The 17,465-nt window shown below is 35.1% G+C and overlaps 1 protein-coding gene across 3 annotated transcripts in view; it reads left to right on the top strand.

The window, feature by feature from the left end:
- The window catches only part of LOC109048505 (cadherin-23-like), a 233,629-nt gene that overhangs the window by 158,919 nt on the left and 57,245 nt on the right, over window positions 1–17,465 (top strand). For all 3 annotated transcript variants that reach the window (XM_042769422.1, XM_042769420.1, XM_042769421.1), the window contains exons 14-23: window positions 4,879–4,943; window positions 6,083–6,320; window positions 7,920–8,025; window positions 8,321–8,448; window positions 10,708–10,780; window positions 12,117–12,233; window positions 12,463–12,575; window positions 12,787–12,894; window positions 16,329–16,518; window positions 17,055–17,200. In XM_042769422.1, the coding sequence (XP_042625356.1) occupies window positions 4,879–4,943; window positions 6,083–6,320; window positions 7,920–8,025; window positions 8,321–8,448; window positions 10,708–10,780; window positions 12,117–12,233; window positions 12,463–12,575; window positions 12,787–12,894; window positions 16,329–16,518; window positions 17,055–17,200 (1,284 nt within the window). The remainder of the gene's footprint in view (window positions 1–4,878; window positions 4,944–6,082; window positions 6,321–7,919; window positions 8,026–8,320; window positions 8,449–10,707; window positions 10,781–12,116; window positions 12,234–12,462; window positions 12,576–12,786; window positions 12,895–16,328; window positions 16,519–17,054; window positions 17,201–17,465) is intronic.

Consider the following 17,465-nt stretch of genomic DNA (forward strand, 5'->3'; position numbering starts at 1 on the left):
TAAGATTTCCGTCACACGCTTGAGGAATTCGGCCAATCACAGCGCACTGGATAACTGGCCAATCAGAGCACACTGTGCTTTTCAGAACGATGAGCTTTGTAAAAATTGACGTGTTTCAGAAAGACGGGGCATAGAGGAGCAACAATAATGTACAGTATGTGGAAAATATTATGTTTTCTGAAGCTTAAACAGCGCAAACACATTGCATTACACCAAATACACAAAATAATGTTTTTTTAGCAACATCATATGACCCCTTTAATAGCACGGCCATTCAAAATCTGAAGGTCTACCATGTGCGTATTAAAGCGATCACAGACAATAATTTTGGACAGGAATTAATGTAAACACAAATATCAGATACCAATCGTGTCTATAGTGAATGTAAACCAAAAAAATCGGATTTGGTCAAAAGATTGGATCTGTGCATTAAGACTTGCAATGTAAATGCAGCTTAAGTAGGTTATATTTTCATGTATTCCAAAACGAGACATTATATGTACTTTTGCTTTTATTTGTTTCTATGTTGTGGTCATGGGTCTAACTGTTGTTGGCTGTTTGGTCTGACTGAATAAAAAGAGACTTTTTCGTTCTGCTGATGGTCTCTTGTCTCATCTGTCACAGCTGGATCTCTGTTGAGGGTCTCTCTTCACCCTGGTGTCGCTTTTGCTTTCATTCACGCTGAGATGTTGTCTGACGTGTCAATCAATGAGAACGTCTTTTCAGGGTTTGGTCAAAAACTATCAGGTGCACATTCAGGCCTTTCTTCAGGCCGTTCCTCTGCTGAAGCTTAGTGTCTTTGTGTTTCTGTTGGGCTGCTGTCTGGAGTTTCATGTGTGTGTCTTTGCCAGACTGAGCAGAAAAGATGAGCAGGAAGAAGGGATGGAGGAGTGAGAGAGAGAGAGAGAGAGAGAGAGAGAGATGCTATCACCTCTGCCGTCCTCTCAAAATTCTGATCCCTGTCTATCTCACCTGACCTGCATTAAGTCTCCTGTCATCATAGCGACTGTTGTCCCGCTAACACCCAGAGCCCCAGCACTGTCATCACTGCACTTATAGGCCTGTCAATCACACACAGAGAGAGAGAGAGAGAGAGAGGTAAACAGAGAGAAGTGTGAGCACTAAGCCTGAAGAAAAGGGGAGGATTTTGTTTGTGCAAAAGGGCATGAAGGAGCTATAGAGAGCACAATGGAGAGAGTGAACCACATTCTTTCATTTATTTTTTGCTTGCTGGTTTGTTCATTTGTTTATTTGATATTTAAAAAAAATATATCCTGTTGTTTACTATTTATGTTATTTGGTAATTTGTTCATTCATTCTTTTGTCTGTTTGTGGGAAAAGTCCATTAATCAGGGTTATATACAAGACAAAAGAGAAAGATGGAATCTTTAATTTTTTCATTTGTTTATTTTGTTTGTTAATTTTGTTTTCATTTTCTGTTTGTTCAGTTTATTCATTTTGTTTTTACGTTTTTCTTCTGTCCATTTGTTCATTCTCTTTTTTGTTTTGTTTAGTTTTGTTTGTTTGTTTTTTGTCATTTGTTCTTTTGTTTGTTTGTAGAAAGCTTTAAGACAAAAGAAAGAAAGATTGATTCTTTGATTTGTTTTTAGTATTTTATATATTTTTGTTTTGTTTTTGTGAATCTATCTGTTTCTGTCTGTCCCTGTTTCTTCCTTTCATTAATTTTATTTTATTTTCATTTTCTGTTTGTTTTCACCTTGTTTCTTTTGTTCTTTTGTTCATTCTCTTTTTTGTTTGTTTTTGTGTTTGTAGAAAGCTGTATAAAGGCAGGCTATAGAGAAGACAAAAGAAAGAAAGATTGAGTCTGATTTATTACTTTCTATTTTTTTTGTGGTTGTTAATCAGTCAGTTTTTCTCTGTCCCTGTTTGTTCCCTTTATTCATTGTTTTTATTTATTTATTTTGTTCTCACCTTGTTTCTTTTGACCATGTTTGTTCATTCTCTTTTGCTTCCTTTCTTTTGCTTCCTTTGCCATTTGTTCTTTTTGTTGTTGTTGTGTTAGTTTGTTTATTCTTTTGGTTGTTTGTGGAAAAGTGAATAAAAGAAGGCTGTAGAGAAGAAAAAAGTTCAAAAGATTGTCTTTCTGATTTGTACTTTCTGTCTGTTTTTTTGTTGTTGACATTTTTCATTTTGTTAGTAATTTAATTTGTTCATTTCTTTTTCTTTATGTTGTCTATTTTCTTATTTTTGTTTTTTCTTTCTTTCTCTTTTGTTTTTGTTTCATTCATTCTTTTGTTTGTTAGTTTGTTTCTCCTCACAGATCATACAGTGGTTAACTGAATGCATTGAGAAGTGAAAGCGCATTGGCTGTTTATTCAATTATTGAGATGTGAGAAGTGAACGTTGAAACTGGCATAAATTTTTGTACCAAACTGTTTTGGCCGGTTGGCTGAATACACTGTATCGTGGCACCAGGCGAGCGTTGGTCATAATCCACACTCACAAACACACAGAGAGGGTGAGGTCATCATCAGGGCATGGTTGAATCATGGATTCTGATAGTGGCACTGACAGCAGCACACACTCAGACAGCTCTATGACCCTGTTCACCAGCAGCACCGCCAGTCAACTGAAACCCCATTACCAGCACCCAGCCGTGATCCATCACAGAACACTCGCCAGAGAGAGAAATTAAACAACAAGCTCTTACATCATACGCTTACCTTGACATTAACATCAGCACCACAAAATTTTTTAGGAAAACCGTAAAAGAACATCAAATTTGACATCCCATTTCAATGAGAATCAGCCTAAAATAATTAGGAATAAATTGGAATGAAGTCACACCCTTATCATCGATTATGAAACAAGTAGTTCCAGTTCGTGATTCTAATTGATCGTTTTCAGCCATGCTGAATCTGAAGCTAACTTTAAACAAATTTTGTGTTTCTTTGAAATTTTCTTTTTTCTTTTTTTTTTTCTTATTTGAGTTTGAAACAAAATTATCATTATTTAACATTAAGCATTTAAACTGCAGGACCTTGCAATGTTACATTCTTGTTTCAGGAAGCAGCTTCTGGTCATTTTGATAATATAATGTATTCATCTTTGCTTACATTTTAATGAAATTTTATATTTTATCAGTTTTTATTTTACTTTACATTTTTAATTAATTTATCTCACACACACACACACACACACACACACACACACACACACACACACACACACACACACACACACACACACACACTAGGTATCCTCATACACAGTATCCTCATACACACTTTTATATTCTGCTTTGTTTTTGGTCATATCCATGAAATAATCTGTAATAGTTTTATATTTGGATGGCTTGAGATTACTCTTGTTTTCCACAGTTTCCACTAATGTTGTTTGTAAAACCTGCCTCAGTTATTATGGCCTCATTAATTTTTGGCCTTAAAGGTCACGTAAAGAAATCAAACTTTGGTTGGTCACTTTAAATGTCATCAGATGGTCTCTTCCTGTCTAACTGGCTGTTTCTTGGCTGGATTAAGCTGCAAATTGGACCAGACGTTGACTATTGGCAAAGTCTGACTACATAAGGCTATTGAAAATGAGACTGTGTGTGTGTGTGTGTGTGTGTGTGTGTGTGTGTGTGTGTGTGTGTGTGTGTGTGTGTGTAATTACAGTGAATAGCAGCGGAAAACTCTACAGATCAGTTTCCGCCCTCCAAATCAAGCCCCAGTAACAACTGTCTGATAACAGACACCTGCACATCTGCTTTAATGGATTATCATTTCCAAAAAAGAAAACAAATTCTCTCTATATCAGGATCTAACAGATGTTACACTTGGAGTTTATGTGTGTGTGTTAGAAAAGAGAAGCGTCCCTTGTCATATTCTGTTTTTCTTTCACACACACAGCTGCACTGTTGTTTCTGTGGTGACTTGTTTTTTTCACCCTTTTGTATTAATTTGCATAAAGATACAAGTCAGGTTTGAATCTTTTCCCCTTCAGCACTGAATAACTTTATTTTCCCATTTTCAAGAGAAAAATGTAACATGCTTTGATACTGAATGATACATATTCATATTTTTTGTTTACATCATGCTCCAAGGTGTTAATATTTTACATGTCTACCTTCATAGTTTTTTGGATATTAATTGATTCATTAATTGATTCTAAGCTTTGCATCACAGGACTACATCTTAAAATATCACAGTATTTAATATCACAATATCACAGTAACATCTTAAAATGCATTAAAAGAGAAAAAATGTTACTTTAAATTGCAATATTTCACAATATTAGTTTTTTTCTATCAAATAATTGCATTTTTTAGTTTTGAACTGTAGTGTAAATAAACTTTCCATTCTAAAGATGGCTAAAATAATTAAAAGAGATAACATGTGGAGTTGCTGTCTTTATAGAGCACTCTAAATCGAACAGACATCAAAACAGCTCACTGGGGTTTAAACAGCAGCAAAAGTAGGGAGTGAGTGTAGAGGTGTGGGAGAACATGTCAGTGAGACCACTTATGTGTTGTCACTCATTTTTACTTTCTTTTACTTTAATAAAATGGTTCTGACCATTTAAGAGGTGAAGCAAAAACTTGTGTTGTTTTAGGACAGAGGACAGGGCAGCCAGTTCATGCCAGCCCATCTGGTGTGAGGAGAGTTCTTCCCCTTATGGTCCTTCCTGAAGAGTGAGTGTTTGAGAGTATGTCTGTGTTTGTGTGTGTGTTTCAGCGTTAATCGTGCAGAACAGAGTACTTTGTAGGGTAGGACATGGGATGCTGACACCATCATCTCAATATTAAAACACTGAAACACACTCAAGGATACACAAACACACACATTCACATACAGAATGACCAAGAGTATGCGTCTTGATGATGCTCATTGCTGTCTGTTTGTGTGTTTCTCTCTGCAGGCCACGGATAATGACATTGGCACGTTTGGAGTGGTTCGGTATTACTTCAGCGATGAGCCAGACCAGTGAGATTATCATTCATTAACATACTGTGACCTTTCACACTGATACCGCATCCTGTTGAATTAATTAATTTCCTCTGATTAATTTAATCCACATCCCTGTAGATTTGCATGCCTTTCTTTCCTATTTCCTTAGACTGATTTCTTTTGTGGCTGTTTGAAATGAAATACTAGCATACTGTTTTCAGCATACTACACAGTACAAATTGTATACTGTCACACTATTTTTATGCTTGTTTGTTTTTTAATTTATAAAACATTATGCAATAATTAATAATTAAAAAAATTAATTTTGAGTAACTTGAGAAATAAAATAAAGAAAATATTCAGTATTAAATGACTATATATATATATATATATATATATATATATATAGAGAGAGAGAGAGAGAGAGAGAGAGACACATATACACACATATATAAATGTTTAAGTTAACTAAAACTAAAACTGAAAAAAAAAAAAAAAAATTATAATAATTATTAAAGCCAAATAAAAATCTGTGTAATGGTAAAAGCACATAACAAAAATAAAACTTAGTTAAAGTTGATGCAATAATAAATAATAAAAAATAAGAATTAAAATACAAGCTAAAATAAAAACTACAATTATATACTGTAAATACACCACTTTTCAAAAGTTTGTAATAATTAGGATTTTTTAAATTATGTTCTTGGAAAACGTTTCTTATTCTCACCAAGTCTGTATTTACTTTATTTTTCATCTAATAAATGCAGCCTTGCTGAGCAATATTATACTGATAGTACAATACAAAAATAAATAAATATACTACTTACACTGTACACAGTATACTTACTGTATATGGCTAAAATATGATTCTAATGTGAGTATGCTGTTCTGAACATAACCTTTGCATGATCTAAGTCAAGTCAAGTCACCTTTAATGGTACAGTATAGCACTTTATACAATACTGGTTGTGTCAAAGCAGCTTTACAGTCTTAAACAGGAAAATAGTTGGTCAATTATACAAGACAATAACAGTCATTTTTCAAACTAAAGTCAGTCAGTCTAACAATTTAAAGTTCTCATTTGCTGGTTAATTAATTTGTGTCTTTAATTATGTCTCTTGCAACTATTAATTAGTTAATGCTGACTCATTTCCATGTATGAACTCCTCCTCCAGGTTCTCATTGGATGTTGAGACGGGTTGGGTGACTCTGCGAGACTGGTTGGATTATGAGCTCATGAGGCGCTTTACTTTAACAATATTGGCCCGTGATGGAGGAGGGGAGGAGACTACAGGACGCCTTCGCATTAACGTGATGGATGTAAATGACAATGCACCAGTCTTCCAGAAGGAGACGTATACAGGTTCACTTATGGAGAACGAACAGGCTCCACAACAAATAGTCCGAGCCCGGGTGAGAAACATAAAGAGATGTGGAGTTTAGAAAAACAGGTGGAGGAAACATAGAATGGGGAAATGCTGTTCTCAACACATTTTAACTTAGTAACTGATGTTTGCAGTAAAACGTAGGGTGGGGTTTGATTTTGTCCCTCAGGTACTGATAGGATGGTGAAAAGTGGATGCCATGTAAATGGATGGGAAGGGTTGAAAAGTTTTAGGATGATGTCAGTTGAATTAAGAAGTTTTTTCAGATAAAAATGCACCGATAAATCAAGCACAATCAGACCAAGAATGTAAAGTGAAAAAAGAGCCATAGAGATGTATGGGAATGTAAACAGCCAGTTTTTGTAGACTCCCTGTGCCTGAGCCTTGTTCTGATGTGTAATTGTGAATCAGTCACTCTGTTAGTGTTCAGTATGTCTTTGTTAGTATTTAATTCTCTCCGCATGTGAACACGGCAGCACTAATTTCAGCCGTCCGCTCTAATCTGTGCTGGGATTGACAGTTTGACGGCAGGTGCTGCACTTATCTGACCAGCAGGTGGCGATGTGTGTTGTTCTGTGTCTGCCAGTTCATATGTTTTTTTTTTATCCTCCTATCATATTCACTATACCATTATTTCATTTTATGTTATTTTTTACCTGAAAAGCACAAAAATGATACTCGATTAGGACAAAAAGTGATCAGCTATTCATTTAATTTTTGGACATTGCCACACATTGCCACCTTTAGATTTAACATTCTTGTTTTGTTTTGTTTTTTCTCTGGAGGGGCAAATACTGTGACGTTAGTGCTTATTTGATGTGGTGTTATTTTAGTATTGTTTATTAGTACTAAAATATGTAATTTATTTATAATTTCTATATATTTATAATTTCCTTACTATAATATTATACTACTATAATACATTTTATATTTTCAGTTTTCATTCAAACTTTATTTTTCAAAAACTTTTTTTTATTTCAGTTAGTTGACAAAATAACATTTCTAATTGCAAGTTTAACTTTTTGATCTAATATTGATATTTGACTTTATTTCAGCTTTATTTCAGTTAATGAAAATGATTTTAATAGTTTTAGTTAAGAATAACACTGCTTTATACAACTATAAAAACTTTGTTTGAATTATTTTATATTTCTTTTTTTTCTTTCTTTCTTTCTTTCTTTCTTTCTTTCTTTCTTTCTTTCTTTCTTTCTTTCTTTCTTTCTTTCTTTCTTTCTTTCTTTCTTTCTTTATTTAATGCATAATTTTTCTTTTAATTTAACTTTTTTATTTCATTTAGTTGACAGGGCAACATGTCTACATTTTTTATCTAATATTTAGATTTAATTTTATTTCCAGCCTGACTTCAATTAACGAAAACAAATTTTAGTAGTTATAATTTTAGTTAACAATAACAACATATATAATGCTATAAAAACATTGCTCTGTTTGTTTGCGTGCTAAATGTTAGCTTCTGGCCCAGTCAAGCATAAGTCTGTGGACTGGGTTTCTCTGCTTTTGCCTGCAGTGACAGATGAAGGAAAGGGCGGTAATAGGGAAACTTGTTTGGAAACAGTCATTGCAATAATGATATAATGACCTTCTGTGTCTCTCTGTTTGTTTTTCTCAGGCAACGGATGAGGACTCTCCTCCCAACAACATCCTGACCTACTCCATCATCTACGCCTCTCAGTTCAGGTCATATTTCAGCATCAGTGTGGTGGAGGGCTACGCAGGTCTGTGTTCAAATTAAAGTCACCTAATAATATGATTTCACAGCTTGTTCAGGCTGGTGATGGGTTACATTATGTGCTCTCCATCGCTCAGTGCGTTAGTGGGGAATCGGATGTGGGTTTAACATTTTAAAGCGTGAAAATGCCTTTAGAGAAGCCTTTGTGACCTCTGGTGTTTCATAAATGGATTATACATGGCTGTCTAGTAAACACGTGCTGATGTATTTGTTTATATTTGTTTCAGTTTTTATATTTATTTGATTTGAGTGTCGTAACTCCTTTTTGTTTGTTTATTTAGTCATCACCGTGAATCGTCCTCTGGATTATGAGCAGGTTCCAGCTGGATTGATCTTTCTGACTCTGATGGCCAGAGATGGAGGGAACCCATCCCTCAACAGCACTGTTCCAGTCACCATAGAGCTGTTTGTGAGTACACCTACCTCCAGAAAGAGTGCAATCCTATGGGGGATTAGAGGAAAAAATTAAGTAGATGTTTGTAATATAATGTCAGCTACACTACCATTCAAATGTTTGGGGTCAGTAAGTTTTTTTTGAAAAAGAAATAATACTTTTATTGAATAAGGATGCTTTAAATGGATCAAAAAAATGATAGTAAAGACTTATAATGTTGCAAAAGATTTTTATTCAAATAAATTCTATAAATGAAACAAATGTATCAGTTTCCACAAAAATATTAAGCAGCACGACTGTTTTCAATATTGATAATAATCAGAAATGTTTCTTGAGCAGCAAATCAGCATATTAGAATGATTTCTGAAGGATCTTGTGACACTGAAGACTGGAGTAATGATGCTGAAAATTCAGCTTTGCATTACGAATAAATTACATTTTAAAACAATCAGATACAAAACATATTTTGAATTGCACAATATTACTTTTAATATATATATATATATATATATATATATATATATATATATATATATATATATATATATATATATATAAGAAAAATTATATTATAATACTGTTTTAACTTTATTTTTAATGAAAGAAATGCAGACTTGAGCGTAAGAGACTTTTTCAAAAATATTATGATTTTATTAAAATATTGTTACGACCTCTAGTCGTACCAGAATGAGAGAACAGAGTCTCTCGACAGAGAGATGCCAAAAAAAAAAAAAAAAAAATTATTTGAATGGGAATATTGTCAGGGGGCAGACAAGGCCAAAACTATAAACAAAACGAACTTCTTTCAGCAAGTACCTTACCTCAAATGAAAATAAAGAAATCAAAACACAGCTTCTCTTCCCTAACTCCCTTAACCGTAAACAAAGTCTTTTGTTTAAACATTATTTGAGATGTAATGTTGTTTTTGACAGTTTTACTGTTGTTTTAGGCCCTGTTTACACTAGTGCGTTTTCGTTTTAACACGGTGGTTTAAAATGAAAATGATCCTCGCCTACACTTGCGTTTCCACTGTGTTTCAGAAACGAACTCTGTCCACAAAACACAGCCGAAAATGCATGTCACATGACCATTCATGCAGGTACAACAATGAGCATGATGTTATTGTTTACACGGTGGTCAAGGATACGCAGAGAGAATGTGGGCAGCACGCCATTGTTTTCAAAAGTCTCCGTTTTAATTTAATAATTAATAATTTAATTAATTTATAATAATTTATGCATTTAGCAGACGCTTTTATCCAAAGCGACTTACAGTGCATTCAGGCTATCAATTTTTACCTATCATGTGCTCCCGGGGATCGAACCCCCAACCTTGCGCTTGTTAACGCAATGCTCTACCACTTGAGCTACAAGAACCGTTTTAGTACGTTTACACTGAAATGCAACCCCGAGTTTTTAAACTAACACGGGGTCTGCAGCATTTTCGAAAGTCTCCGAAAGGCGAAGTAGTGTAAAAAACAGGAATAATCGTAGCAAAAGTTTTATTTTTTATTTTTTTTAATGAAAACGCACTAGTGTAAACATAGCCTTAGGGTTTATGTTACGTTGTCATGGCAACGAGTTTTAAAATTTTACCCTAAAATCATATTAACACACGTTGTTTACATTTTTTGGTTATCTTTTTGTAATGGTAAGTATTTTATTGTTTAGGGATTGTCCTCATTCACTTACATTACAAGTGACACACTGTAATGGTAAATTTAGTTTTTTTTATATATAGAAAAAGTAGACAAGTCAAAACAAAGGGATTGAGCTTTACTTGTAACCCGGAATATTCCTTCAACCTCGAATCTGGTGAAAACAAAGATTACCCTCACACACAAACAAACACAGTTTGGCGTTGTGTGATCTTTGTGTTAATTCTGAATTCATTGGTTTTCTCTGAGGTCCATTGACTAGAATGGTTAATCCATGGATAATTTCTCTCTGACATTTCTCTGCTCTTTTATTATGATTCCGATGAGGCACATTTCATCTGAAAAACAGCAGGGGCCTGACACATCCACGTCTGTGTGTGTATGTGTTATTACTGAACGTTGAGCTGAAATGAAGTGGTAAAACAGTGTATGCGTCTGATATTGAATAATTTCCCATCGCCACAGCCTGTGTGTTTCCAATAAACCCCTAAAGCACTCCATCAATACATTTAATTATAACCAAAAGCTGTTTTTTCCCTGTGTAAAATTAATGAGTTAATATTTAAAGGCTTTTTAGATACCTAAAACACAGATTTCTTCCCTCCTTCACTCTGCAGGACGAGAATGACAACCCACCCGAGTTCAGCCTCCCGTCTTACATCGTCAACATACCTGAGAATATCATTGCAGGTACATTTACAATTCTATTATCAAAAAATGGAAGAATACATCGACATGTAGCACATGTACAGTGCTCAAAACCCTTATGACAACATAACTAGATTCCTGTCAGTGATGATTTACAACGTTCAGCCAGCTGTGCACTAGTTCTATTCCACAAAAACATAATGCTTTGTGTGAATAAGTGCTGTTTTCCCAGAGTTAGGACAAAGGCTTTTGGTAGGTTTGTTTCAGTTCTGACCATCCAAAACCAGAACCAATGAGTTCAAATACTCCCCAGAGAATCTTGTTAGAGGTTCATTCTAAACCTGTTATTAAAACCTGAACTGCTTAAAGGAAAACGCATTTTCCTTTAATACACAGGCTTCATTCGCACTTTGATTTAATTTAATTTAATTTAATTTAATTTAATTTAATTTAATTTAATTTAATTTAATTTAATTTAATTTAATTTAATTTAATTTAATTTAATTTCCCACTATTTGCCAGTGTTATCATTTGTAATGTTTTTGTGGTCATCATTTGTTTTTTTATTATCTTTTATTTTTTTTAAATCTCCCACTATTTATCAGTGAGTATTATGTGAGTAATACTGCTCATTGTAGCATTTGTTGCATTTGTTGTCTTTCTTGCATATATTTAACCAACTATAGAGTGCAACTCCTTCCAAAGGGAGAAAGTATAATTTTTTTAAAATTAATTAACAATGTTGATTCTCATTCACACCAGACAACTAAACAAACTACATGAGAAGCACTGGTGTTTCCTTCAGAAAATGCAAATTTAGTCTGTTAAGCTAAAGTTTGTTTTTTTCTGTGTACTGCATCATTGTGGACACTCTACAAAACTCCTTCAAGATATTTTTTTCTGTCTTGTTTATTTTTTCTTTTTCCTTTTATATCATTGTGTTTTAATTGAGCAAGAACGTTTTGTGCGGAGGAAAAATACATGATTCTCATGCATTTATTCACTCAATGCATTTATTCCACACAATAGACTCGCCTCCAATCATCAAAGGGGAAATTACATTTGCTCGGCCCAGCATCTGTTGTCCACTTGTGTGTGTCACTGGTACTGAACGTACTCTGATAATCCTGAGATCCATAACCCTGTCTCCATCTATTCACAGTGCTGCACACTAACCACTTCCTGTCTGAAGACCATCCCTGTCTGTCACCTCATCTGTTTTTTCCTCTTCGTACAGCTGTCTGTCTCACACATTTATTATCTGATGGTTTATTTATATCCTCATACCTTTTTCTTTTCTCTCTCTCTCTCTCTCTCTACTCTCTCTCTCTCTCTCTCTCTCTCTCTCTCTCTCTCTCTCTCTCTCTCTCTGTGTCAGGAGCGACAGTGTTGTTTGTGAACGCTACAGACCTGGACGCGTCTCGGGAGTTCGGTCAGGTCTCTCTCATCTATTCCCTGCAGGGCAGCTCACAGTTCAGACTCAACACTCGCTCAGGTGAACAACGGCATACACATTCACACGTGCCCTTTAACTCTTATGCTCTTTTAGGGGTCTCACAGACCATAAAGGCCTTTTTAAATAACTCAGATAAGAGTTAATAACTGATGCCATTGGTTGATTGAATGTTTTTATGTGTGGACCACTCAATCCAAATTGGTCTCATCCAGCTGCCTGGAACAGGTTCATGTGTGTCTGAGCTGAATATGACCGTATGTGTATGTAGGAGAGATCACCACCACAGCTCTTCTGGATCGAGAGCTGAAGTCTGAGTATATTCTGATCGTAAGAGCTGTTGATGGAGGGGTGGGACCACAGCAAAAAACTGGCATCGCTACGGTAACAGCTGACTCTTTGATCCACCCTCAGACAAACGACATCAACTATGAGAGCCACTGCATATTACTAGACAGAAGAATTGTTTATTGTGACTATTATAATTAAAAGATTTAATTATTTATTGAAATTGGGTGTCTATTGTTCACCATATTTTAAAGCAAAGTCACCAGAAGCAATGCATTATTATGTTGCATGTTTCTGTCCACTGCAGGTGAACATCACTATTCTGGACATAAATGATAACGCCCCCATCTGGCGAGATGAGCCGTATCAAGCGAATGTTGTGGAGATGAGTCCCATCCATACTGATGTCATTACTGTGAGTGCACTAATCTGACCTTTAACCTCTGAACTGACCTTTTGGTCTCAGACCTGACCTTTGACCTGTACATGAATGTTGCTAATGTTACGTTCATTTTCCAGTTCTTCTCAACCCTCTACTTTATCTAACAAATATATTAATAACCTTTTTTTATGTTATAAATAATGATAAATTTCCCTTTTTCTGATGCAGCTTTCAGATCTCAGTCTCCATTCAGTGTTTGGGGGAAGACATCATCAATGAATCATAGCTTAAATTTCAGTCTGTGGCTTTTATTTTTATTCTTTAATGGGACATAGTTCCCCTTTTAGAAGTCTGGTTAGACACCAAAAAGACTAAAATCCCATCGTATAAGAAGTGTTTCGAATACTGTAGATGAAATGATAAGATACAGAAACAGTGGCAGTTTTGAAGCAGAGGTTTGATCCTAATGTCAGCGGGTAAACAGTTAGTACTATTGATTTTGTGAGTGTTAATGTCTTATAGTTTCTCTTTGAGTCAAATCCCCAGCGTACCCAGAGGAACAAGTTTCCATCTCCTCTCCGTCTGGAGAAAACCCCCCTGTTCCTGCCTTTGATCGGCTGCAGTTTTGCAGTTGAATTCAAAGTGGGCCTTCACCTCGGTGTCCTTGGAACATTTTACAAACATTTCTATACACTCATATTATTCTACTGCTTGAAGTATGTGACAAATCCCATCTTGAGGGGTTTTCCGTCCTTTGGTGAATGAATAAATTATTTCCTACGTTAACTTCAGTCACACCACCTCTACTTTGAGTCTCATATGGCCAGGGACCTTTTAGAACTGGCTAGGGGTTTCCAAAATCTTAAACTGCCATATGATGGAATATTTTTGATGCTTTCCACGAGTCAGGGTTCACAGGGTTATCAGCCTACCAGGAAACAGCATCATGTTTACCAGGTGGTGAAGTGTGTAATTTATATGGCACTAGCAGCATCAAACGGAATTGCAATAATTACTGTTTTGATGATGAAATCATTGATTAAACTGATAAATTCATGCAGTTTGTTGATTCATTTACATCACCTTTGAGGAAGAGCTAGTCTATTGGATTGAAAGATTACAACTTTGTTGCTCACTTTGTTGCGATTACTGTAGTATCATTGATTTCAGATTTACCTGCCCCTTAATGTCACTCAGTCACAATAAGATAGACTTTGGGCTATTGGCATATACAGTATAGACGTTGCTTTCGGTGTCTGCATGGTGAGTTTTAAGACATTAAGGCATTCTTTTCTGTAAAGCTGCTTTGAAATAGCATACAGTAGATTATAAAAATCACTTGACTTGAAAAGCTGGTCCAGATTATAGTTTATTCTGGCCAAGAACCTCCCACTGCTTTTTCTGTGGTCAATTTTACCACAATAATAGACTATAAATATATAAGTGTTAATTACTCCATACATAGAACATACAGTTCTGCTTGTGAATTTTCAGTTTGCATGTGCCTCAAACACAACTCTTTTTTTTTTTCTTTTTTTTAAGATTTATTGCCACTAACCTTTACATTTCATTATATGGTAAGCATTCATCAGCTATGTAAGAATAACTTTGTATCTGAGCGGACTGGTGCACGTCTTGTTGCATATAAGTAGGTGGTTTCAGCCAGATCTTGCTATTTTTGCATGCGGTATATCAGATAATCTAAACTATATTGGAAAAACTGTTGAGTTTGAGACATGGGTTAAGTGTGTGTACAAGTTAAATGTGGTCAGCCCTCTAGAAACCTTGGACTTCAGCCCTCTGTTCATAAATGTTTAGGTGTTTTATTCTGGCTCTGTCTTTGGCTAAATATGCCCCTGATTGTCCGTTAATTAACAAGCCAGTCCTGAACTTCATTAGGAGGTTCCGATGGCTAATTAAAATGTAGCCCAGAGTCAAGTGCATACTTGATTACCCTGCTGGACACCATGCAGAAGAGAAAGAGAGAGAGAGATAAAACAGAACAAAGGTAGAAATGGGTGGATAATTTAAATCACAGAACAGTGGATGTAAAAACCAAATGTCCTAAAGCGCATTTGACTTCCACACTCTGGTAGGGGTTCTGAGTCCATCAATCCATTTACCGGGTCAACACAGTGATATAATGTGGTCTAATAAACCCTTCAAAGTAATAATTCACCAGATTTTTTTTTCTCGTCATCTCTATCATGTCAAACCTTTTATCTGATGTTTAACAGAATTCCCAAGCTATTCTTTTTCATACAACATATTGTACACTACTGTTCAAAAGTTTGGGGTCAGTAAGATGTTTTTAATATTTTTTTGAAAGAAGCTTAATTAAGCTTAATTTATTTGATCAAAAATACAGTAAAAACAGTAATATTGTGAAATATTTTTAAGATTATATTATAAGATTAATATTTTTATTTTTAAGATTTAAAAAATTATATGTGAGTATATTTTAAAATGTAATTTATTCCTTTGGGGTAAAAAAATAATACAATTAAATTAAATACAATAAAATTAAATTAAATAATTAGCAGCCATTACTCCAGTCTTCAGTGTAACATGACCCTTCAGTAATCATTCTTTGATGAATAGAAAGTTAAAAATAGCAGCATTTACTTGAAATAGAAATCTTTTGTAACATTACAAATATCTTTGCTGTCATTTTTGATACATTTAATGCATCCCTGCTGAATAAAAGTATGATTTTCTTTCACAAATGTCTTTCTTCGACCCCAGATTTTTTAATAGTAGTGTATATGACATAAGAGACTTTATTCATTGAATCAGTTTAAATTTCAGTCTGTTTCTCACACAGCTTTTATGTGACTTCAGAAGACTTTAAATACAGGTCATATGGAATACTTTTATACTGTGGTGCTTTTTATAAGTTATGAAGCTTGACAGCCCCTTCTCATTGGATATTTCCTTACAAAAGGAAATGCATCACCTTCTAGTGTTTCTAACATTTTTATTTTTATTTTTTTTAGAGGAATTGACCTGAAAATGGCTGCACATTAAGCGGGACAGGAGAACATATTTTAACATTGCAACATCACACCTATCGCCTTTAAAATTGTCTATAAACATGCCTAAGTAAATGTGTGTGTGAAATGTCCCCCTCAGAGTTCAAATCAATTAGATAAACTTTACATTAGACCCATGCTCTACATCATCTGTTTAAACTCCCTCTAATCAATGGAGAACACAATTGTCTGGTCCTTCCTGTTTTAATAATTAAAGACCTACAGATCCTTTGTTCTCTAATGACCAATTAAGTGATTTTCAGTGCTTCTCCACCAGCACTGTGAATAATTGATTGGCTTTTTAAAAAAAAAAAAATCTGCATAAATCTCCCATCATGCTGTTCTGTAGGGAGAGGTTTGGTGTGATTTAATTTCTGCGCCTCAGGACTCTGTTTTGTGCCTTAAGACTCATTTTTCTTCTCTGTCTCTGCGCAGGTATTAGCGGTGGACCCTGATTATGGTGATAATGGGATGGTGGTCTACTCTATAAATCCAGAGAATCCCTTCTACACCATCAACCGCAACACTGGGAAGATCCGCACCAGTGGGGCGGTGCTGGACAGAGAGAGTCAAAACGCCCGCTCCGCACAGCTTATGAGGACCATCATTATCTCTGCTACCGACCGTAAGCAACTCTCACCTGTCCCATAATGCCTCACTCTCTCTCCCTCTGAGGTCACAATAAAAAGATTTTTACAGTCGCCAACTTTCAGTGTCTTTATTTCTTTTTTCTTTTTTTTTTTACTCATGATTTGATCAGACTTCCAAATTTTTATACATATTTAAACAAAAATCTATTTTTTTTTTCTAAAATTCATATATTCCCAGTTATCCAGATACTGAAACATGTATCATCCCAATATTATATATCAAAGTATGTATTGTGTAAACTGTTACTCATTGAGTAATGCTTTATATTTCACTTACTCGTGGCTAATACTCCATTTCAAACACATCCTTTGTTTTGTCTGTCTTACCAAAATGTGTGCTGCTTCCTCAATTAGTCTGTTTTGAGCATTAGTCTGAGATGTGTGTGACAATATAAACTGACATTTCGGTTTTAAGATTTTCTTTCCCTTCAGTGGATCTAATGACAAGAGAAATCTCAAAGTTGTGCAGTGAAGTGTAGAAGTATTCTCTCTGTTGTGCTGCCCTCCTCAGTTGGGACGCCTCCACTGCATTCTTCAGCCAGCGCTACAGTGTATGTGAACCTCCTGGACCTCAACGATAATGATCCTGCCTTTATCAACCTCCCATTTGTCGCTGAAGTACCAGAGGGGCTTCCCATTGGATCATCTGTGTTCAGGGTTAGCATTTGATTGGTTGATGTCTCTATAAGGACCAGGAGTGCACTGATTATTATTCAACAAGCAAAGACTGGCTTTTCATTTAGTATGCAAGGGGAACTGGGTTCAAATTCTGATATTAAAATGTGTTTTTGGAATAAACCAAGCAGAACTTGACAGCCAGAGATTTCTAGGAATTTTAACTTTATGAAAAAGAGTTGATTTGACATTTTGTCAATAACTCGCTTTGTGGGGAAAAGTCATCCTTTCAGCCTTACATAGAATG

The sequence above is a fragment of the Cyprinus carpio genome, chromosome A13 (assembly GCF_018340385.1).
Source record: "Cyprinus carpio isolate SPL01 chromosome A13, ASM1834038v1, whole genome shotgun sequence".
Lineage (NCBI taxonomy): Eukaryota > Metazoa > Chordata > Actinopteri > Cypriniformes > Cyprinidae > Cyprinus > Cyprinus carpio.